General features: G+C 35.8%; 4 protein-coding genes across 4 annotated transcripts in view; all 4 read right to left on the bottom strand.

Moving 5' to 3' along the window:
• Positions 1-4,277, bottom strand: part of LOC107726374 (synaptotagmin-2-like) — a 5,477-nt gene extending 1,200 nt beyond the window's left edge. Inside the window, exons 1-6 of the mRNA XM_016535930.1 lie at positions 4,104-4,277; positions 3,624-3,819; positions 2,965-3,026; positions 2,320-2,727; positions 2,133-2,252; positions 701-812 (exon numbers count right to left, since the gene is read on the bottom strand). Of these exons, the coding sequence (XP_016391416.1) occupies positions 701-812; positions 2,133-2,252; positions 2,320-2,727; positions 2,965-3,026; positions 3,624-3,798 (877 nt within the window). The 5' untranslated portion in view covers positions 3,799-3,819; positions 4,104-4,277. The remainder of the gene's footprint in view (positions 1-700; positions 813-2,132; positions 2,253-2,319; positions 2,728-2,964; positions 3,027-3,623; positions 3,820-4,103) is intronic.
• Positions 4,278-5,886: 1,609 nt separating this feature from the next.
• LOC107726486 (C-factor) lies at positions 5,887-8,332 on the bottom strand. Its single transcript, XM_016536089.1, has 6 exons — positions 8,119-8,332; positions 7,724-7,775; positions 7,074-7,261; positions 6,814-6,972; positions 6,178-6,288; positions 5,887-6,063 (listed from the first exon to the last, which is right to left on the bottom strand). The coding sequence occupies exons 1-6, from the start codon at positions 8,263-8,265 to the stop codon at positions 5,950-5,952; spliced, it is 771 nt and encodes a 256-aa protein (XP_016391575.1). The 5' UTR covers positions 8,266-8,332; the 3' UTR covers positions 5,887-5,949.
• Positions 8,333-8,958: 626 nt separating this feature from the next.
• On the bottom strand, positions 8,959-16,017 carry LOC107726360 (aspartate aminotransferase, mitochondrial-like). Its single transcript, XM_016535905.1, has 10 exons — positions 15,847-16,017; positions 13,402-13,558; positions 12,782-12,910; positions 12,617-12,676; positions 12,212-12,373; positions 11,925-12,029; positions 11,584-11,734; positions 10,538-10,703; positions 10,285-10,435; positions 8,959-10,170 (listed from the first exon to the last, which is right to left on the bottom strand). The coding sequence occupies exons 1-10, from the start codon at positions 15,927-15,929 to the stop codon at positions 10,048-10,050; spliced, it is 1,287 nt and encodes a 428-aa protein (XP_016391391.1). The 5' UTR covers positions 15,930-16,017; the 3' UTR covers positions 8,959-10,047.
• A 3,387-nt stretch (positions 16,018-19,404) lies between these two features.
• The window catches only part of LOC107726350 (calretinin-like), a 14,802-nt gene continuing 11,073 nt past the window's right edge, over positions 19,405-23,133 (bottom strand). The window contains exons 6-11 of the mRNA XM_016535897.1: positions 22,834-22,911; positions 22,309-22,364; positions 22,177-22,216; positions 22,029-22,082; positions 20,096-20,167; positions 19,405-20,019 (exon numbers count right to left, since the gene is read on the bottom strand). Coding sequence (XP_016391383.1) covers positions 19,903-20,019; positions 20,096-20,167; positions 22,029-22,082; positions 22,177-22,216; positions 22,309-22,364; positions 22,834-22,911 — 417 coding nt within the window. The 3' untranslated portion in view covers positions 19,405-19,902. The remainder of the gene's footprint in view (positions 20,020-20,095; positions 20,168-22,028; positions 22,083-22,176; positions 22,217-22,308; positions 22,365-22,833; positions 22,912-23,133) is intronic.

The raw sequence follows: 23,133 nt of genomic DNA, 5'->3' as shown, positions 1-23,133 counted from the left end.
ATACACACACACAACCATATAGCCATATAGAGTTTGGTTTTGTCACAGAACATGTTTACTTTCCACTGCTCCAGAGTCCAGTGGTGGAATGCATTACACCAGTCTGCTTGGCATTGCACTTGGTGATGTGAGGCTGCTCCCAGCTCCTGCCACACAGTTTGTGTGCTCTAATGCCAGTTGAAGTTTGGAACTCTTCAGCTATGGAATCAGCTGAGTGTTGGTGACTTTTACGCACCATGCACCTCAGCACTCAGTGACCCCGTTCTGTGACTTTACGTGGTCTGAGTTACGAGTTGCTGCCGTTCCTAAACACTTCCACTTTCCAGTAAAACCACTTACAGTTGACGGTGTAATATCTAGCAGGGATGACATTTCACAAACTGACTTATTGCAAAGATGGCATCCTACCACAGTACCATACTTGAATTCACTGAAGCTTTCAATAATGACACATGTTGTGGTTGCAAATGCAGACTGCATGCTTAGGTTCTTTTTTTTATACACCTGTGGCAATTGGTCTGATTGAAACACTTGAATTTAATAATTAAGAGGTGTGTCCCAATATTTTTGATCATATATAAATAAGTGTTAAAGAATAAAAAAGTATTTTTATTCTTTGCAGCAGTTAACAGTGTAGTTTATTTCAAATACTCTTTAACAATTCCATTCATGTATAAGTATAAACTTAAATATTCCTCACCTCTCTCAGTCTTATTGGGATGACATACTGTGCGGATCTTCAAAACTCCCACCTCCAGCCTCTGAGATGTAGGCATGTATTTCAGAGAGAGCAGTGCCTCACCAACCATGTCCTACACAGAAAATGTACCAATTGTTCTTCATCTCATAATTTCCAATTTGTTATACTGAAATCTGCTAAGGACTTTATGGCTATACTAGATTATTTTGATTTATCACAGCACATTGATTTTCCTACACATTCTCATTCTTATACCATTGATTTAATCTGCTCTGTTGGCATTGACCATGTTTGTGTCCAGGGTCTCGAAGTTAGCATATCTGACAATAATCTCATTGACTTCAGTTTTTCTCTCTCCCTTGTAAAACCTAAAATTAAATCTACAATATCCTACCGAAACATGAAAAACATAAGTACTGAATATTTCTGTACTGTTATTGCTGCCTCCTCTTTGTCTCTCTCTGATTATCTCTTTTGTCCTGGTGAGATTCTCTCATTATATAATGAATCTACATATAATGTCTTGGAGGCTCTGGCCCCATTAAAGACCAGAACTGTCCCCTTAAGGCTTAGCTTACTCTTCCCCTTGGTTCACCCCGGAGCTATAGTTCATCCCTCCCCCACTATACGTAATCTTGGTGTACTATTTGATTCCACACTATGCTTTGAACCCCATATCAACTAGCTTGTCAAGTCCTGTTTTTTTCCATCTTCGCAATATTGTCCATATACAACCCTCACTAAATTTCAAAGATGCTGAAACTGTTATTCATGCTTTTATAACTTCACGCCTGGACTATTGTAACTCCTTGTTATATGGCCTACCCAACAAAGCCCTTGATCGTTTGCAGCTAATTCAAAATTCAGCTACTCGTGGCCTTACATTTACCAGAAAATCAGCCCACATCACTCCTATCTTACAGCAATTACATTGGCTCCCCGTTATCTATCATATTCAGTTTAAGATACTCATCCTAGTTTTCAAAGCTTCTCATTGTTCTGCACCTTCTTACCTTTCTGAATTAATTAACCCCTGCTCGTACTCGGAGATTGAGTTCTGGGAATTTGTTTGCAGTTACCTAACTTCCGACTATCTTGTGTGGGTGGCAGGGCTTTCAGCATTTCATCTCCTAAGCTCTGGAACAAACTTCCTCAAAACTTCCTTGCTGTCTCTTCACTCCAGAGCTTTAAAACTGATCTCAAAACTCACTTATTTACAATATGTTTTGTTAATTGATTGTCTGCCACGTTTTTCAGTTCCATGCTTGCTTTTGTTACTTATCTTGTACACTATAAGATCTGTCTGCCTATTTGTTTGATCATGCAACTGTATATTTGTATTTGTGTTCATGTTATCTGTCAACTTTATGTAAAGCATCCTTGGGTTTTTGAAAGGCGCTATATAAATAAAACATATTACTATAAAACTTACTTTCTTGGGTACTTGCAGTTCCTCTCTTAACTCCAGGGGATATGAGAGCTTCAGACTGTTAAGGGGGGCACGGGCCTCTCCTAGAATTTCATGTCTTGAGTATTTATCTAAATCCCTAACCTAAAACAAACAATCCAAAGTGAATTAATGCGTCACAATAAAATAAGATGTAAGGCCCATTACGTACCTCAAATCTAACAGTGACTTTTGATACTTCCTCTTCAGCCAGAGTGCAAGAGAACTGATCTCCAAACACAGGACTGCAGCTCTTCTTCACTAAACGTGTCTGCCATTCGTCCAGAACACACTGCATTGAACTCTGCTCCTCATCCTCTCTTTCTGCCCACAGCAACCGCACCCAAACAAATGGGTCCACACTATGACTTGAGTCACGCACGGCTAGATCCTGGGCATCCAGCACCGTCACCACCAGTCTAGACTGCAACTGATCGTAGAACAGTGAAAAGCGCAGAGATCCCTGGATGTTCTCCTCTTCCAGATCTGCTATGCTTGCTAGATCTAAACTACTGCCCAGGTTAGTGTAAGAGGTGCCAGGGGACAGGCGGTGGCTCAGTTCCTCATAATGAACCTCCATCTGATGGACAGAGTGTGTATCAGGTCTAATTTTCTAGCATAGTCACATAGTGTTATTGGATATTTAGAAATACACACATGCGGTTGGCAACCAAAGCAAACCATCTGTGAAACATCTTTTTCATCCATTTTGTTTGATCTAGGTCAAAGCAAGCAAAAACTAAGCAAGCAAACACAGTACAAAATGGATGAATTCCAGGTTATGAAGATAGTGATGGCTTATGTAAATGAATCTTACCTTAGCGTCATTTGTTTGTGTAGCATACTGAAAACCTCCGCTCCTAGCCAACAGGCCATCTGCTAACAAAATATTCACTAGAATCAAATAGATGTTGATAGATATTTTGCATAAACCCCATTAGCATGTGATTTTTATTTTTTTTAGCATTAGATTTTTTTTATGTTTTTGAAAGAAGTCTCTTATTCTAATCAAGGCTGCATTTTATTTGATCACAAATTCCAGTCTTTAGTGTCACATGATCCTTCAGAAATCATTCTAATATGCTGATTTGGTGTTTATCAATATTTTTTGTTAAAACCATAATACATTTCAAATTTTTAGATGAATAGAAAGTTCAAAAGAGCAATGTATTTGAAATAAAAATCTTTTGTAACATAAATGTCTTTACTGCCCCTTTTGATCAACTCAGTGCATCCTTTGTCAATGAAAGAATTCATTTCAAGTATTCAACAACAACAAAAATATCTTACTGTCCCCAAACTTTTGAACAGTACTGTAGATATAATAAAAAATGTCATACCTCTTATACAAAACTGTGCATCTAAGCCACAAATACTAAATGCTTATCTAAAACTACACCTGTTTCTAATAATATAATCTTGTGTAATATTAGGTCAAATATAAAAATCAACCAGTTCATTTGCATGGTAACTTACCAGGTCTTTGTGAAACAGGAAACCGTGTACAGTGGCGGTAAATCTGCCATAGCAGGAGGCAGAGGGCTATAAGGAAAAGGACAACAGATATGCCCAAAATACTATATTCCAATTCCTCTGAGAATGACAGTTGAATTTCTCTAAAGGACAAACCCAAAACGGCAAAGAAAATCATGTCTTTCTGCCACGGACAGGCCTGGAAATGAAGGACATAAAGTTACTTATTTATATTGGTTGATATTCATATTTAACCTGACAAGAATCAGATTTATATAATATATACTATTAATAATATAGTGTTTTTCATAATATATAAAGTATAAAATACATAGTTCATGAAGTATTTTTATGTAATATGTCTGTCTATTTTAAGATACTGTTCAGGGAAAGACAAGGGTGGATTCTCGCAGGTTTTGATGTACTAAGTTTATTTTATAAAAGGTAAAACTCTAATAAAAGAACCAAAGGCATAAACCCTACCTTTTCAAGCTTTAATTTTCCTCCATTAGTTCCATTTTGGGAATAAACTACGACCGGAGCGGATCCATATTCAGACGTAGTTGAGAGCGATCACCTGACAGATGATCAGCAAACACAAGGGCAAACCTGTTTGATCACTTGTTCATTCAGGTCTTATTAAACAGGCTTCATCTGTGCTGCCTTCATGAATCTACAGTTGAAACATTAGATGGATACGATGTGTTTCACTGGTAAATGTAGAACTGCTCTCTTCTTCTTCTAGCTCTCTTCTTCTTCTTTACTATTACACCGTGCAAATTCAATGGCCAGTTTATCACTGCCTGTATCCAAATAGCCACAGCTTGTGAGATAAGATAATTGCTTATGGAAAAGAGTGTCAGTATTGTAGACAGGAGAACCTCTATTTGCCTTAGAACAAAATAATATTCATAGAAATGTCATTCTACACACAAAAAAAAAAAACTGTAGGTGATTCTATACTGCAATAAAAACAGATGATTGTTATGATGCAGTAATTTATAATAGTATAACTGACATAACTGCACTGTGCAATGAGATATAGCTAAACATAAAAATATGAACTAAGCTGAACTGTTTATTTACTTGAAAGGCTGCATAAGAAAACAGTTATGTCTTCAAAATTGAGTAAAGAAATAACCATTCTGCCACCAAGAGACAATACAATTATTAGAAAAGTAAATCAGAATATTCAAAATGTTACTAAATACAGCTTTATTCATACATATACAGTTTTATTACTTAAAGTTAACAATAATAGCAAACTAATTTAATGTCAATACAACTTTTCAAATGAAATGCCTTCTACAACACATTTTTACGCTTTACAAAACTATAATAAAATAAATGATAAATAGGATGAAAGGTAGTTTTTCTTGTCCTTGAGGGACTGTCATACCCTGCTGTCATTTATAAAGAGAGCTTAACTTGTGAATAACATTCAGAATTGTGGCTGTTTGCTGCAGTTAAACAAGAAAAAGTGGTGAAAAATTTGTTCATTATTTACCAAGCATGATGTTATCAATGCTTTCAATGCCAATATGTCACAATAATTTAATCATGATCCACTCTGTTTGTCGTCACATTCACCATCCCAAATATTAAAATAGCATTTCATAAGCAGGAAAAAAATAACCCTGAACAAGAATGTTGATTATTAAACATGTTAATATACGTACATACATGGGTCAAAGACGAAAAAGGGTTTAAGCATAAAAACAATAAGTGTAATACTGCTTTAAATTGTTGTTGTTTTTCCCCCCAAAAATTACTACATTTTCTGACCCACTAAAATGTCATTCAGTGTAACAATCTTGTCAGGCATATTTACAACAAAAGTACATTTTTTACATATTAAAAGACTAATTACTTTCACCCCAAATACTAATTAGTTGTAATTTTACATTTTTTAAATTTGCCACTATCCTAGGTTTTGCCCATTTGTCAGTAAGATTTATTTTACTAATTTAAAACACAATCAAATTTTATATGCTCCCTTATTCTTTTATATATTTTAATATGTACACGTCAGAATAAGCATGTTGTTTGAATTTTTATAAATATTTTCGACATTTTATTCTCCAAAAACTTATTTGAAACCTTAAAAGTAGACACTTTACTTACATTTAATGTGCTTTCTATGGACATAAAATCACTTTTGTAAATTTCTTTTGATGCGGACATCTTAATGTCTTTGACACACAAACAGTACATACTGTATACATTATATTAGGGCTTTATCGTGCAGCCCTACATATATATATATATATATATCTAGCAAAACAATAATAAAGCTTCTATTGCTTGCATCTAAAAAACATCAGCAGCATCACCAGGGTAGCTGTTCACCAGTATAGTGAAGAAATGACCCATGATCCTTTTCAGTCAAACCACCAATCACAGACAACACACAGGATATGCTTTCCTCAGGGCTCAATGGTGCCTGAATAGAAAACAATCAACAAACCACAAGAGTCTATCACTCGTTTTAGATGTTTTGTAACGGTTTGATTCGCAAGTAGCGGTGATAAAGAACAAATAGAAGAATGAGACTCACTTCAGGTCCACCCATATCAGTGCGTACCCAGCCTGGATGCAGAGCCATACACAGGATCCCATCTGCCTCCAGGTCCACTGCCAAGCATCTGGTGACCATGTTCAGTGCACTCTGATATAAAGCAAATGCAACTCAATATCTCAACTGATATATTCACAGACATACTATTAAAGCCTTCAATACAGAAATGAAAGCCTGTTTTTGCCACAGAATAAAAAAAAGCAATTGTGATTTTTAGAATTCTGAGAAAAAAGTGAGAATTGCAAGATATGAAGAAGATATAAATACATTTTTCTCTCAAATGTGAGTTTATATCTCGTAGTTCAGACTTTACTTCACAGAACTAAGTTTATATTTTGCAGTTTTGAGTTAACATTTAGCAATTCTGAGTTTATATCTCGCAATTATGACTTTTTTTAAAAGAAATTGCGAGAAAAATTGTTTTTAAAAAAATTTTTATTCCGTTGCGAAAACGGGCTTCCATAGAAAACAGTGCTTCAACAAAAGGATTAAATATATAAATATAAATATAAACATATCCAAATCGACTTTCAGAGTATACACTTATATTACTTAGTCCCTTCTCAGGGAAACTTTTATCTTGAAATTGAGCTCCAGGAACACAATATCACAAACCTTTGATGTTCTGTAGGGGTACCATTTGAAACTGTTGGCACGATCACCCCAGTAGAGCTCAACTGAACCCAGTAGAGACGTCATATTGATGACTGCTGCTCTGTGGATGCCCATCCCCATTTCTTTTGCAGCTGCTCGCTTCAGCAGTGGGAGCATGGCCTGCATGACAAGTTCTGTAAGTCAGTAAGGTTTTAGAAATGTTTGTGATGAGCGTACATATGTGCATATATTGTTTGTAGATTTAATTTGCAAAATGAAACCTTGGTGATCATCAACGGGGCAACAGAGTTGGTATGGAAGTTTTCCAACATCTTGTCTGCAGTGACTGTCTCAAGGTTGGCAACTACATTAATTCCAGCATTGTTGATGAGACAGTTGAGACCCGCCTCTTGAACAAGCTGTTCCACCTCAGATGCAGCTCTCTCTATACTCTCCTGACTTGTAACATCTAGTAACAAAGATGTTCACGATTAACACAACAGAGTCAGGTAAAAACAAACTTTAATTTCAAATACAGCTTCTTTTAGATCTGCTGTTAATAACTGGTGTCACCACCCAAAAAGTTTTTTTTTTCTTCTCTCCACGGAAGGGAGAACAACTAGTCAACATGCCCTCATCCACTAAACCATTGAGAAAATAATGAATGGTAAAAGAAAATCTGACCCTTCCCTATTTACATTAAGTTTAAGGCAAACACATTTGCTGTTATTTAAATATTTATAAAACTGTCAATTTCATGGTAGTTCATGGTAATGTTAATCCTTTAATTCATCCCTTGAAGGATTTTTTGCACAATAAAAAAGTGTGTTGTGTTAGCTCGCCACCTAATGACCAAAAAAAAAAAAAATGGTCATGAACCAAAACTAGCCAAGAGCTACTGATCCAGACTAGATAGTGCTTAAGTACTTACCCAGTTTAATTATGTGTATGTTTTGATGCTCTTCTGCCAAACTTTGCAATTCCTATTGTAAAACAGACAGGTTAAACTTTTTTTTCTTTTATAATTATCACACGTGCGGCTTTTAGGTCCGCGTATTAATTAAACCACATGCAATATCTATTCTTTTACAAATTAATTTATCACTAAAAAGATAAAAGGTAAATCATACGTACACTTATCATTATAGATCAATAACAACCTAAAATGTTAATGTTTAAAATACGATAGTGCATGTTGATCGTAACTCTCAACTACGCATGTGCACATTCTCCTGCAGCTAATATGACTGTAAATGATCTGGGGCTGGTTTCTAATGTTTGTATAGTAGGCCTAATGCACATACTGCTGTCTGCTCAAAGCATTACCTTGGCTCCATCTGGATTGCGAGCTGTAGCAATAATCTTCCCGGGAGAGAAGCCTCCCGTTACCAGACTCTCAACTATCTGCAGCCCGAGACCTCGACTGGCTCCGGTGACCATTAGGTTTGAACAGTTTTTAAACGCATGAGTCATTTTGTCACTTTATTCGAGAATACGAGTTCAATTTCCTATCCTGAACGAGACGATATAAGTTAGATAACAGCTTGATGACAGTCTCGTCTTGAGTCACGTGATCAGGGAATCAGCTGTCTCCACTGCGTCACTCCATTGCGTAAAGCTCCGCTTTACTAGTTATTTTTTATGAAAATCCAAAGCGATTACCTGTTGTATATGTTGTTAATTTCCTTATATTGAATGCAAAATTCTTTAGTCATAAACAAAAATGGCTTAAATCTCCTCGTTTCCCCTTTTTCTTGCTGAATTTGACTCGTTTCATCGCTTAGACTTTTTTTAGACAAAAAAGTGCAATTTTTTTTGATGCATTATGACTATTTAAAATGAGAGAAAAAGATAGGTTGTAATGCTTTTCTTTTCTTTTTCTTTTTTCCCGTGTAGATAATGCCATAACTTGATGTGCGCAAACCCAAATGATTAGTTCTCTGTTTTTGTTACTATGATTGTTTTTATTTTTTTGTAGGAGATATAACCATGTCTCATTTCCCTGCTCTCGTATGTATTCATAAGTTCTGCAATAATAATAATAATTAAAACTCAGCTTTACCATATTTCATTTAAGTAACTTTATTATAAAATACGATCTTGTGACCCACAAAATGTGTTTTTTTTTTTTTTACACAAGATTTCCCTAAATAATTAAACACGTGATTTTTCGTTGAGCTCGCCTTTATTTTTTTGTTCATTGTTTAAAAAGAGTCATACAGTAGGCTATCACTCGTGACATTTCATTTCGTTGTCTGTTCCGGAGAACTTCTGGAGAAATTTAATGTATCGCTCAATTTGCTTTAGGAACACAATAATTAGTTATACATATATATGAACAGTTTTTCAAAACAGAACAAACTGCATATTCACATAATCAGCATCCACACACATTAAACACGCAAAGCTTTTCTTAAAGCATCACTTAACCACTGAAATATCAGTTATAGTATGTGTTCAGTTTTCATCCCAAAAATGAATCTTAAGTCGATTTTCCACAGATTCAGTGACAGATTAAGTTTAATGGCCAGGATAAAACAAACAATTGTGTTTATGCCTAATAATTTATTAAATGATTTATGTGTAACATTTGGGAAATACTAGACACTAACACTATGGGCAATCCTTCATCACTAGAAGTAAGCTTTCAGTAGCTCAGTATAGAATAAGTCCCTTATAGTCATAAACATGTCTAAGAATGTGTTACTGCGTAAAGACCTTTGGTGCCAAATCATCATTTTGATTAGTATAATAGTTTATGCACCTCTAGGTGAAATGACCATGATAAACTGGTTACAGTCCTTGAAGGTTTTTGCAATTAATGTCCAACCATGAAATCTGGTTTACTCCTTTCAGTGATTTCTCTAACGTAAAGCATATAGGGTAATCATTCAATCACTCTTATTTAGAGTTATTGTTCTAAAAACAAAAACATGATTTTTAATTGTTGTTAACTGATCTATTGGAACATTTTGTACCATAAAAAAAACATTCTTATCAGTTCTGACAAATCATGATAAGCGATATTCTTTAAAGCTCGTTTTTATCATTTTTAAAAAGGAAGAATCCTGCCTTAATTCATTGAGGGGCTCACATTCAGAGTCATGAATTAACACCAAATCAAGTGAACTGGAAGTCTACATTAGTTCTATTTCATATCTGGTCCTAAAAGACATGCAGCAGAGGACTTTTGAATCATCTAAATTACTTTTTCTTGCTCTCTGTCTGCTGCAACTATAGTCCCTAGTGCCAGCTTCACTTGGTAACAGCGTGGATGGCATGCGCTAGATATCCCACGTTTGCAGACGTCACACCAGCCACAGAGATCCGGCCGTCTTTTGTCATGTATATAGAGAATTCTTTAATCAGACGCTCCACCTGACAAACAGCCATAAAGAAGACAAGCAGAGAAAAGCCAGTGAGAAAAGGCTGATAGTGAAAATAACTGAGGCCTTATCAGAGATTCCCAGAATGCACTTTCACTTGACTTGCCTGCTCCGGTTTGAGCCCTGTGAAGCAGAACATTCCGATCTGGTCAGTGACATGCTGCCAGTTGTGAGTGGAGCCCTCCTTCTTCAGGTTCGACACAAGCATCTCCCTCATCTTAATGATGCGGTCGGCCATGTCTTTCACCTCCACGAGCCTAAGAGAAAAACAGTAAACCAGTTTTTACTTACAGTAAAGTCTGTAGAGCTCAGTTCTCATTGGCTCATTGTTTGTGATGGGACTTTATCTCAGGACTCACCATTCTTTGTAGAGTTCAGGTGTGCTGAGAATCGTGGAGGCGATACGAGCTCCATTCATAGGGGGATTGGAGTAGATGGGCCGTATGAGAATTTTCAGCTGGGATTCCACACGCTTAGCCTCTTCAGCATCCTTACAGACCACCGTGAAGCCCCCTACACGCTCACCTGAAGACACAAAGGTACAGAGCACTGACTTTCCTATTTTAAAGTATTATTAATAATAATAATATTGCAGTTAAAATATAAAAACATTATCCCCCGGTTTCACAGACAAGGCTTAAGCCTAGTCCTAGACTAAAATGTAAGTCTGAGCGGTTTCAACTGAAAGAAACTTGCACTGACTGATCTTAAAATATGTCAGTGCCTTTGTTTTGTCTCAAAAAGCACACCAGTAATGTTTTTTCTAAGCATGTTTATACAAATTACTTAAATGTCCTAATTGAACTATGGCCTAATCCTGGCTTAGTCTAAGCCCTGTCTGTGAAACCGGGCCTATATATCTCAAAGCAGGACACATTTACTCAAGAAGAAACAGATTTTTTTCACTTGTTTAAGTATAAACAAGTTAAAAACTAGTGAACAAAATTTTACCTGCGTGATAAGTAAAAATACACTTACATTGCTATTCAAAAGTTCGGGGTCAGTAAGATTTTTTTTTTTTAAAGAACAGAATACTTTTATTCAGCAAGGATGCATTAAATTGATCAAAAGTGACAGTACAGACATTTATAATGTTAAAAAAGATTTATATTTAAAATAAATGCTGTTCTTTTGAACTTTCTAATAAACAGAGAATACTGAGAGAAAATGTAGTTTCCACTAAAATAATAAGCAGAACAACTGTTTTCAACATTGACTATAATAAAATGTACCTTGAGCTAAAAATAAAAAATTAAAGGATTAAGTCATGGCTGCTGAAAATGTAGCTTTGCTAAATTTATTTGAAATTGTAATAATATTTACAAAATTACTGCTTTTACTGTATTTTTGATCAAATAAATGCAGCCTTATATATTTTTATATATTTAATATATTTGATTCTCACCATACAGGCCCATGTTCTTAGCAAAAGACTGGGACAGAAGAACGTTGTGCCCCTGCTCAATGAAATAACGCACAGCCCAGGCGTCACGATCAATGTCGCCACTGGCAAATCCCTGGTAAGCCATGTCAAAGAACACCAGGAGATTTCTTTTCTGTTGAAATGAGAGTGAAGACACTTATTATCACTGAAACCGTCATTCATTTGAGACTGAGGACAGTCATTCTTTTATCGGTCCAACTGGTCAAACACAACTATATCTCTCTGTCACTTCACTGAGAATCTTTTCTGAGACCTGCGGTCAGCTGGATTTTGGACATTAATTTAATGCCAAATCCAGTTACCTTGATCAAAGCAGCCATCTCTTTCCACTGCTCGGGCCTTGGGTCCACTCCTGTGGGATTATGAGCGCACGCGTGCAGAACAATCACACTCTTCTCAGGGATTTTCTGAAAGCGATTATTATTAAAAAAATACATAAATTTTATTTCATTTGTAGGATCCCCCACACACTTTATTAGTACTTGACTATGCAGAGAAAAAGGGGATCAAAAGAAAAGATGAGCTAAAATGCAACAAATGTACAATGTTTATCCCCAAAAAGTACAAGATATAAAAACATTTTTCTTACTGAAATATCATCCAAGGCTCCTTTAAAGTCAAAGCCACAGGTTTTGGGGTCATAGTAGGAGTAGGCCTTTAGCTGCATGCCTGCATCTCTGAAGATAGGGGTGTGGTTACCCCAGGATGGTTTAGGCAGGTACACATCCTGGGACACATTGTGGAATCGTGACTAGCCAAGAAAAAGTGAGAGAGATGGAGAGAGAGATGACTACTTGTGGTGAACTACATTTCATACATTTAACCCCCTTACAATCAATAACCACCAGACATAGCAATAGAGTCAACAGTGATCACATTATTTCAATAATTTATTTTAAATAATAAAAAAAAGAGTCTCGAAATGAAGCAATCAGGCCTAACACAGCATTACAAACTCAAAGTTCAAGCAAAAAATGATATGAAAATGTCATACCACAAAGTTAGCACCAACACGTAGAGATCCAGTTCCAGAGATAGTCTGGACGGTGATGCTCTGTGGGCACAGAAATCTGGCAATTAACAATCATTGTGCATTAACATCTAATAATTGAATAATCAAAAGACTTCCTTTCAAAATGGTTTGCTTTAAAGTACTTACTCTTCCACTCTTTAAGACCGCATTATCAGGTCCAAGAGCCAGCTGAGCACAGGCCTTTGAAAATTCTGCCAACCCTCCAATAGGAAGGTACTCTTTATCCAACTTCTTAGCAGCAATCTGGGCCTCAGCCTGACAATACCAAAAATCTGTCATTTGTTTTGTGCAGGGATTAGAATATAAAAACTTTATTTGGCTGATTGGAAATGGATAGCATTATGGACAATTGCCGTTTTAAATGTAGGCCAGCTATAAAACAAAAAAGAGTTTAGAAGAGTTTTAGAAGGTAAAATAGTATAACCAGAGTGGAATCTAACAAGAGAATAGCATAATGTATGCCAATTGTTACATTATATTGAAAGGGATAGTTCACCCAAAAATGAAAATTCTGTCATTTGCTCACCCTCCACTTGTAGCCATTGACTTCCATTGTATTTCTTTCCCCAGACTATGGAAGTCAATGGCTACCATCAACTTTTTGGTTACCAACAATCTTCAAAATATTCTCTTTTGTGTTCAACAGCTGAAAGAAATGTACACAGGTTTGGAACAACTTGAGGGTGATTAAATGTAACAGAATTTTCACTATCACTTGAAGGCGTGTAAGATATGCAAGATGGCACCTTTCGGACACAGTTGAGAACAAACGGCTTGCCCTGATCGTCTCTATAAGCTCCTACTCCGAGGTTCATCTTCTTGAGGTTGGTGTCACGCTTGAACGCCTCTGTGACACCCAGGATGGGATCAGGGGGTCCCATCTGTACCTCAGTCCACCATGAGCTGAGAATAAAAAAAAGAAAAGAATACTCATTTACGTTAACTATTGAGTGCAAGTATGCTGCTCCAGTCAAATAGTTATGACTGCACACTGTCATAGGAAATTTAAAATTGAGATTGAAATTTTTTATGATATATAAAAGTCTAATTGATATTTAAAAGTTGTTACATTTTACTTTCAGTCTTGCATAAGCTTTTGGAAGTAACTGAGGTCAAACACTCGCGTGAACTCCAAAGAATGTGGAGCAGTGCCAAAGACTTAAGTTCAAATATCCCTAATATTTAAAAATAGACCACCTTGTCTTTACACTGTCTGACTCTAAAACCAATTTGCGTATACATTAGGAGAAATATCTACCCATTCTTAGGACGTCTCATTAAAATTTCTCCAAGCTGGATAAGTTTATAAGGCGATTATCATTACAGAGCTTCTGTTCTTTAAACCGGAAGGAAAGTCATTAAAAGCTTGAACTGCACTGCTAAACTCCTCTACCACCATTAAAGAGACTTACAGTCATGTCTGAACTCAAGCCTGGAGTTTAAAATCTCCTCTACTGTTAGTGTTAAGCACGTTGCATGCCTGTATTTGTTCTGATGGATGTCTGGCACACACTTTCAGAATGGCCACGTCCTTCTAAATAAAGAACCTGTTAGCTTGCACAGGCAAACAATAGGTCACCCCTGTAATTACCCGTGTGAAATGGGAGTATAATTCCAATCTAAACCCCACCTACATAAAGTAGTGCAGTACTCCTATGAAAAGAGGTGTACAGCACTCCACCCTCTGCATCAGAACCAATCATGCGTCATGCTCACACACTACCCATTTCAACCCGGCTCTAAATGTCAATCACCTTGTACCGATCAGCAACTAGAACTACAATAAAAACCGTACTACGTGCACAGTTGCTCCTCTCACTTTTTTGCATTTGAGACACACTGCTACTTTTTTATCCTCAACAACAAGCAAAACACAACATGCACAACATTAATTAATTACAATAATGTAATGTTTAAGGAGCATTTGGGGTTTTATGTAGACATGCATGTTTCTGACTGAGAACGGGCTGTAGTGATTGGCCAGTTTGGAAGAAGTAGGTTTAATGAGGCGTTACAAGAGCATGTTCTTTTTATCATGTTCCTGCTCAGGTCACAGATAACTTCAGTCACATATATTTAAGTAAATCCAAAACGGACAAATAAAAAAACTATCAAAATATTAAAAGTTAAAAAGAAGAATAAAAAAAGGAAATGTAGATAAAAATAATAAAATAAGCGGATATAAAAACAAAGTAAATAAAATAAGCACATAAAATAAAATGAATACATTTATGAATTAATATGTTCTTGAAGTAAAATATTTAAATGTACTGACAAAAAAAAAAAGCTGACAAAAAGCTAAGAGAAAATTACAAATGACTGAACAAGTAGATAAAAATTAGCAGAGAAAATTTTTTTTTTGAATGAATAAAAGAAAAAAAAAATGTTTTAAGTACCCTAGCTAGGTGCCTGGCAACCTGCAGCAACAGTGGTTATTGATGTAACTTAATACTTTCACTTATAGAAACAGCAGTAACAGAAATAAAAATCCTTCTAAGGTGGCTGCTTTGTTTAACTCGCACTAATCATGCTATAATACCACCAAACTGACACAGAAAAATCTATGAACCCTGAATCAGACCTAGATTAGTCCTAGGTGAGGTAGCCAGTTAGGCCTAGTTGAACCTGATATATCTGAAATATCTCGTCAATCTGCTGATCTCATGATATAATAACTTCTGACATTGACCGTCAGCATATGGTATTAAAATGTCTTGTTGAAAGATAAAGTAAAGTAGTATATATATATATATATATATATATATTTAATGCCATGTTAGCATCAAAGGCTATTTTCATGGCAAAAACAATTAAAAAATACAAGTATAACAAATACAATAAAAACCAGCATACAAACAAACAAACAAACAAACACAAGTTATATCACACAATATTTTTTTACATCAACGTGATAAAAATTCAAAAACTTTTCCTGGCAAAATTTGACTAAATAACTGTTTAAGTAAGTTCTGTTGAAAGATAAAAACTCTCGTTAAATATCGAAGGCATTAATGCATTTATAACTATGTTTCATTATCAGCACAAGGGCAATATTTCATGTGTTACAGTAAAGTGGCATACTGTAACTTTCAACGGTGCTGTGCTGCTCTAATGCTCAGTCCGCTAACTTGCTAGCACAAGCTAACTTGGCAACAGAGTGTTTACAAAAGAAAAATAAAGTCTCAAGTTACCTTGCACGGAGTTGTAGGACTGCTAAAACAGGGGCCTGAGCCCCGACACTAGTCAAAATCTTGGTGGATTTCAGCAGGGCCATTGCTGGAAGCGCAGATGACTTGGTGGAAGACAAACGCACACTAGCTGGCGACTTGAACTTGTCAGCTGCTTGTGTTGTTTATAGCGCCTCCAAGGACGTTGTATTGCATAGCGGCTGGAGACAAGAGGTAGTGCAGTAAATGAGACAGGTGTGAATGGGACTGAGACGTGGGCTAGAGGACTGGACAAGCAACTGGTCTAATGAGATTAATACTAGATTGAAGAAGTGGTTTGTCTGTATATCCCTGCTGGGTAAAAAAAGCAAAAAAAAAACAAACAAAAAAAAAATGCTGGTTGGCTGATTTTACCTGTTTTTCCAGCCTGGTCATAGTTGGTTTAGCAGGCAGGTTTTAGAACGGTTTTTGATTTCTTTAGCTGGTCAGGCTGTGAGATCAGCTCACCAACCAGCTAAAACCAGAAAACACCAGCGTGGCCAGGCTGGGAGTCCAGCTTGACTGGCTTAAACCAGCTAAGACCAGCCATCCAGCAAAGGCTTTTGTATTTATTTATTTATTTTCCCAGCGGGGTGACATTAAGGAAAGAGGATGGTAGTCCTGGCTGTTTGGATTTGTTGTTGAGGTATTATGTAAAAAAAATAATTGTACGTCTTTTGTGGTTAATTTGAAGTATTACCTTAAATGTTGTGCAAATGTATCTTATTTTAAAAGTAATAAAATATAAAATATCATAAATAAAATGATCTTTATTAGTCTTATAGGCAGTATTCACTACAGCTCCCCTAGGGGACTTTTATCCAAATGTGTATACTATATAGGCTACAGCATTTCCATGGTATAGGTCCAAACATTTCTTCAGTCTTCACAAGCTTTGTTGTTCTCAATTTTGCTCTAAAAACAGAGAATTTACAAGTGATCTGAGATCCAACACTTGCATTAAAGTGAAGCAATATGCATATTGCCATACTAGTGCAATTATAATAAGTGGCCACTTGGAGTCAATGTTGCGCCACACATCGCAGCACTTTTGGCATGCGTGAACCCTGGCTATTTAAAGAAGTGCAAATATAGGCCTAAGGCTCACCTCTTGCAAACCTGTCTTGGGATATAAAGGATGATGTCTTTATACTGCAGCTCTAATATAGCAGATCTTCTGCCTACGGTTGTTGCGCCCTGCAGTTTAATTGCTGTAAATACTGGCATATTACATATTTTGCTGACATATCAAATTAATTTTACGATTACTGCCAGGAATGCTTGGCATGTTTTCAGGTGTTTGTGCAAGTAAAGAATGAATCTGTGAGCCTCAACTCTTATGTATCTAACAGAAGTGACCATTGAGAAATTTTAACCAAACTATGTTACAGACTTTTCATTAAGACCCTAAAGAATCATATCAACTTGTGGAAAATGGGCATCATATGACCCCTTTAACATCCACTCAAGCACATTTTTGCTTGTCCTCTTAGCCACCACCCCCCTTTTCCCTTTTATGCTTTCAATTTTCTGAGACTTATGAGGCTCACAATGAGCCTCAAGGACATTAAAGGCCTTTCTAATTATGTTAGCATATGCTGAGTGGCAGAGCGCATTGGTGGTTCAGTGGTAACATCGCTTGCCTCGCAAGAGATCCAGGGAAGATAAACTGAAGCATCTTTGTCTTAGTTTGTTGTTGCTGTGAGCGTCATCTTGAGCTTTGAGGCATAACTTAGAAAGTGTATTCTAAGCCTGTGTATGGTGTATTCTCACTTGTTTTGGTTACTGCTGTTAATGTGATTAGTTTACTTAAATGAAAATTACTTCGGTACACTGACAAAAAAAAAGGTGGTGAAACAGTTTTCACTCAGAAATTGCTTGCTTGTATCACAAATAAAGACAATTTTTTTGACGTTTTTAAAGAGATTTTAAATAATTTGGAAAAGGAAACATTGGGTTGTAGATGTTTTGACTAGTTATGTATTGATATGTACTGATATAATTTAACTTATATGTGTGTATGTATGTATGGATGTTATTTGTTACACCCACGTGAGCTGTGTTACTGTCAATCTTGGCCAGGACCCTCTTGTAAAAGAGATTTTTAATCTCAATGTGCTTCCTTTCCTGGTAAAATAAAGGTTATAATAACAAAGACGCAGCAAAAACATTGAATTAAACATGAAATTTTGACGTAGGAAGACTGAAATATTATTTTCGAGTATTTACAACATGATCCAGTCATGTATATATTATTATTATTATTTTTTTTTTTACAAGCATCTCCTAAAAACATCAATTTCAGCTGAAAGAGATCTATTCATTTACACAGAAGTAATGGGGAAAATTGCAGTAGTAACCAAAGTTTTATGAATTAGGGCAAATATTAATTTAATCAAATGCTGTTTTGAACTGTTGATGCACCATTAGATGTTTTTTATACCTGGATCAGCTTCATCAAGTCTTAAAATGCATTTAGATGCTTGAGGTAATTGAAAGGCATCTCAAAGGCCTCCAAATTAAAATTAGGGATTTTCAATTTGCATCGATTACCTTGAGGAAACAATGTTTTCTTTTTGACGAACACAGACTCATTCCCATTTTGTGTAGTGTAGAAATGCTATAGAGGAGAATTGAGCCATCCACTCTCAGTTCCTCATTAAATTCACAGTAGCTATATTTAAACATCATTAATAAAAGAACATAATTCTCTTCATTTATTAATTAATTGCCCTGACAATTACAATATAGACATTATACCAGACTGTGAATGCTTTCTGGTAATTGTATTCAGTAGGTACAAAGGGGAGGGCAAAGCTTTTTATATCTTTAAAAGCAAAATTTTTAGAGCTGAGGAAACTGTTTAGCATATACTTGAGTGCATGATAAAAAAAAATCTATTTTCAGATTTTTTTATTTTTTTGTATGCATAAGTGTTTAAGAAAATAATTATAATAACTTACCAGTATTTTTTACTTGAAATAGTCATCTTCAGATACAGGAATGTGTTTTTTTCCAGAACTAAAATATTATATAGAATGTTAAATAGATTAGAATTTGTCAAATTAGATGAATGTTAAACGTTTTGCACACAATTATCAGTGTATATCAAAGCAATGTTAACAGTCAGTGCAAACAGTGTAGAGAATCACCATTTATAAAACCAAAACTGCATTTGGATAAATTATTCATGTTCTGATGATTAATAGATAGGAATTTTTACAAACTCTTGTTATGTAAGAGAAAAGTCTAGCAGATAAATTATTTAATGTGGTTTAAAAGCATCTGGACACAATTAGGAATGATTTTTACTTGAAATGTGATGTCTCCATCCAGCATGTCACAGAGGAGCTGACTGCCTGGATAAGATGTTACATGTGACAAAGGCCATTTTTAAAGAATGAAGGATGTTCTGTTCTGTAAAAGGAATGTTCCCGCTATTGTATATATTTTAATGCATTCTCAAGCATCTGAATTATCAAACAAACAAAAAAACTTTCCCCTAGAATGAACAAAAGAGATGAAACACAAAATGTATATCACATAACTTTTATTAATGCTCTTAGTTACATCCTTAAACAGTATCAGCCAAAAAACATCACAACCCCAAACATAACTGGGCAGGAATGAAATGAAATGAGGTCAATAACAAACTGAGGAGGAAACCAAACGAAAGAGAAGAAACCAGAAGAAGAATTTGAAGCCAAGCACTCCAAATAAATATATCACATATCTAACCATATTATACCATTAGTCTGCTACTCTTTCAGAAAGATTCTTATTTAAATATATAGTTTAAAATCTGAGCAAAGGGCATCATAGTAGTTGCAGTTTGTAGGCAAAGGAAAGCAGTGGCGATCGGGGTGTGGGAAGGGGAAGGAAAGAAGGGGAGAGGAGAGACTTTGTGCTTTTCTGTGCACACTCATTCAGAACTCATTTCGAGAGGGGGATGGGAGGGGAACGGGGTGCCCGGCACATGCACACAGTTACAGTATTCAGGCAGCTGGAACAGAGCTGAGATGGAGGTCAGGAAGCCTCGATTCACAGCATGGGCTCCCGGCAAAGGACAATCTCCAGCTCTGTGCGGTACAGTTTTCCCCCGTCTGACAGTGCCATGATGCTTTGCTTATAACCAGTCAGGCTCTTAGAGTCCACATCCTGAGGTTAAACACAATCACAATTTGTGGAATTGCGTTCCTTATCTGTCATTGTCAAATGCTATAATAATTCTCACCTTATTGTTCTTCTCATAGAGGTCCTTCAGGAGAGCATCCAGCTCCTGCTCATCAATATAGCCATTTCCATCCTTGAAAGCAGAAAACAACACCTGTGAAATTCTGCTTGTTATAGTTTAGAAAATCGTTGAATGTTCTTCTGAGGAACAAATAAGGACTTTTCTAGACTTTAAAGTCCTCTGGAGCCATAAAATACACAATGAAATGTAACTGTTAACTGTTAACAAACAAATCACTCAGTGAGAACTTGAGAACTAGATCAGTCCAATTTGTGAATGAATCATTCAGTGAATCATTTTGTGAACTGGATCAACTCATTCATCCATCTCTCATAGATTCAAGATCTTTATTGAATAACAGGTTTTATTTAGATCATATGGCTTCAGAAAACTTGGAATACAGTGCACAAGTTGTATAGACTTATAGATATGTGCTTGATGCTTGAAAGCTTCAGTCTCTATTCACTGTTATAGCATAGAAAGGAACGACCAGTAAAACTCATTAAAATGTCAGCTTTTGTGTCCCATAGAAGAAAACAAGTCACAGGTATCAGGGTTATTAGTTAATTAATTAAAACTAAAACTTAAAAAAACTTAAAACTAAAATAATAAATTTTTTTTCCTTAAGATAAAATAAAAACTTAGTATAAAGTATAATAAATTTAATATAAATTAATGTGTGTGTGTGTGTGTGTGTATATATTTTCATAGTTGTCAAGGCAACATTTTTCATTTTCATTTAGTTTAACTTGATGTATTAAAATAACTAAAACTGTTATAAAAATTTACAAAACTATGTAGATACAGTATATTTTAAAAAACTACATTTATAAAACTAACAAAAATGAAAACAAAAAATATAAAATAAAAAACTAGCATCTCAATATATATAGTATTTGTATGAACAGGATCATATTGGCTTATTATGATAATTGTTAGATGTTTACTGTCTGTTAAGTGACTGAAATCCCGGACGAGCCCCCAACCTCCCCAAACACTCTAGGAGGCCGAATGCGTGCCATTTGTTTTGCTTTGTCTTGGGGTTCCTTTGTGATTGTGGGTACTGTGAAAAACTTCTTGTTTTAGTGCTTGGGAGTGAGTGCGCGTTTCATTTATGTTGCCACTGGCCCTAGACGGTCGTAACACCTGTCAGAAATGTTTTTTCAAAGGCCTGTCTGTTTGAATTCTTGTATTATGACTATAAGCCATATTAGTGCTCAGATGGCTTGGCAAGTGTCTTGCTCTCAATATTTTTCTGCAGTAAGGTATTGTGACTGCTGAAGAAACAAACACAAAAACAAAATGAGAACTAAACTAATCATAACTCTGACATAAACTTACATGTTAACACTGAATGCAAATTGTGTTCATGTGGACTAGATTTCACAATTGAAAGTTGGTTCTCACAGCAAGCCTCTAGTTTAGCGAGTGGGTGATGTTGTCTAATGGTCTCTATTTGCTCACAGATATTGCGTTTAACTTGATTATATAGAACAAGATTTAGATAATCTTGTCTTCCTAGAGGGCATACGCCTGGTCTCTGTAAGTTAGCTGGAGAAGGACTGATTATGAACTTGTGGTAGCACCGCATTAAATAGCAATTTTCATCTTGCAGTAATTTTCATTGGGATTTCTGTAATTACAAGTAGCTGGCACTTAAACTGTTGTAAATGTGCTTCTGATTTTGCATTTTAAATCATTTTCCAAATGATGATACCACCAAGCTGGAAGATGTGGGCAGAAAAACAGGTGCAGTTGCTTCTGCTCATTTACCTTCGCAGGTGAACAGGGACGCTGTTTTGCATTCAGAAGGCGCTCATGAAGGAGGGGAAGATCAAATTTCCAGCAACATTGCAGCAGTGCATACAAATCTATACAATACCCTAAAGCCCTGCAAAAGACATTACGCTGTTCTTGCTGGATTATACATTACCTTATCATAGTATGCAAAGATGGCGTTGAACTGCTCAGCAGTCAGCCTGACGCCCTGTTGGGCAATAAAAACAACTTTCAGTGTCAAAAATATTTGACCTTAAGAAGCTCATGAGGCCTAAAAACTTAATGTATAAATGCACTCTTACTTGAAACTTCAACAAGAAATTCTCCTGAACCGGCAGAAGCCTTAAATAAACAAAAAATGGTTGGGATAGATGTGTCTTACAAAGTGATTTGTAACTTTTTTATTTTTTAAACTTTATCAGATCATTTCTCACCTCGCCATTTCAGACAGACCCAGTTTCCCATCGCCATTCAGATCAAACATCTTGAGCTAGAAAGGGAGACAATGGCTCAGTTTAAATGTTTACACACTAAAGAAATCTTGCATCAGATTGCTTTATTAAATCAATATTTCCTATTGCTGCACATCGTTTCTTAACTTATTTTGTTCTTCACAATGGGTAGAGGACAACTAAGGCTCTCAATTGTCCAGTTGGCTTGCCTTTGGAATAATTCAAGTTTGTCTCTGGCCTTAAGGAGTGGACATATGTTAGCACAGCTGGAGTGCAGACACAACCCGTGGGGTCAGTGTATGAACAACTCGTTCAAGCATAGTGGCAAACGACACAAGGATTTTAAGGTGAAATAATACTAAAGTTCTATATATATGTGTTAATTAAATTAAATTACTTTTATTGAGTAAAAAGCTTTTTGTCATTAAAAAATAAATGACATTAATAAAGATAAGACACTAGGAGGTATAAGACATTGACTAATGCAACACAAAGACAACTACTTACTATTGTTTGTGTGTATTCATGCAATTTTTGGTCATCGTAGTGTCTGTTTGCCTTTTTAAGCAGGTCAGAGAGGAAGCCCTGTTGGAAGTAAAAATCACAAGAATATGATAATTTTATATACATTTAGACAATTAAAATAATGTAATATATATATATATATGTGTGTGTGTGTGTGTGTGTGTGTGTGACCTTGGACCACAAAACCAGTCATAAGATTTGTACATCATCTGAAAGCTGAATAAATAATCTTTCCATTGATGAATGGTTTGTTAGGATAGGACAATATTTGGCCGAGATACA

The sequence above is a fragment of the Sinocyclocheilus rhinocerous genome, unplaced genomic scaffold (assembly GCF_001515625.1).
Source record: "Sinocyclocheilus rhinocerous isolate Xijiao unplaced genomic scaffold, SAMN03320098_v1.1 scaffold553, whole genome shotgun sequence".
Lineage (NCBI taxonomy): Eukaryota > Metazoa > Chordata > Actinopteri > Cypriniformes > Cyprinidae > Sinocyclocheilus > Sinocyclocheilus rhinocerous.
This window is presented reverse-complemented; position numbering and strand designations above follow the sequence as displayed.

Bases quoted from the DNA above. Each gene is read 5' to 3' on its own strand.
- LOC107726486 (XM_016536089.1), bottom strand. From the start codon at position 8,265: ATGACTCATGCGTTTAAAAACTGTTCAAACCTAATGGTCACCGGAGCC. The intron at 6,973-7,073 runs GTTTCATTTTGC...CTTGTCATGCAG, and splicing joins CCCCGTTGATGATCACCAAG to GCCATGCTCCCACTGCTGAA. The intron at 6,064-6,177 runs GTGAGTCTCATT...TTTTCTATTCAG, and splicing joins CTGATATGGGTGGACCTGAA to GCACCATTGAGCCCTGAGGA.
- LOC107726360 (XM_016535905.1), bottom strand. From the start codon at position 15,929: ATGGCCCTGCTGAAATCCACCAAGATTTTGACTAGTGTCGGGGCTCAG. The intron at 13,559-15,846 runs GTAACTTGAGAC...TTTTATTCTCAG, and splicing joins GTCCTACAACTCCGTGCAAG to CTCATGGTGGACTGAGGTAC. The intron at 10,171-10,284 runs GCAAGTCAAGTG...GCTGTTTGTCAG, and splicing joins CAGGGCTCAAACCGGAGCAG to GTGGAGCGTCTGATTAAAGA.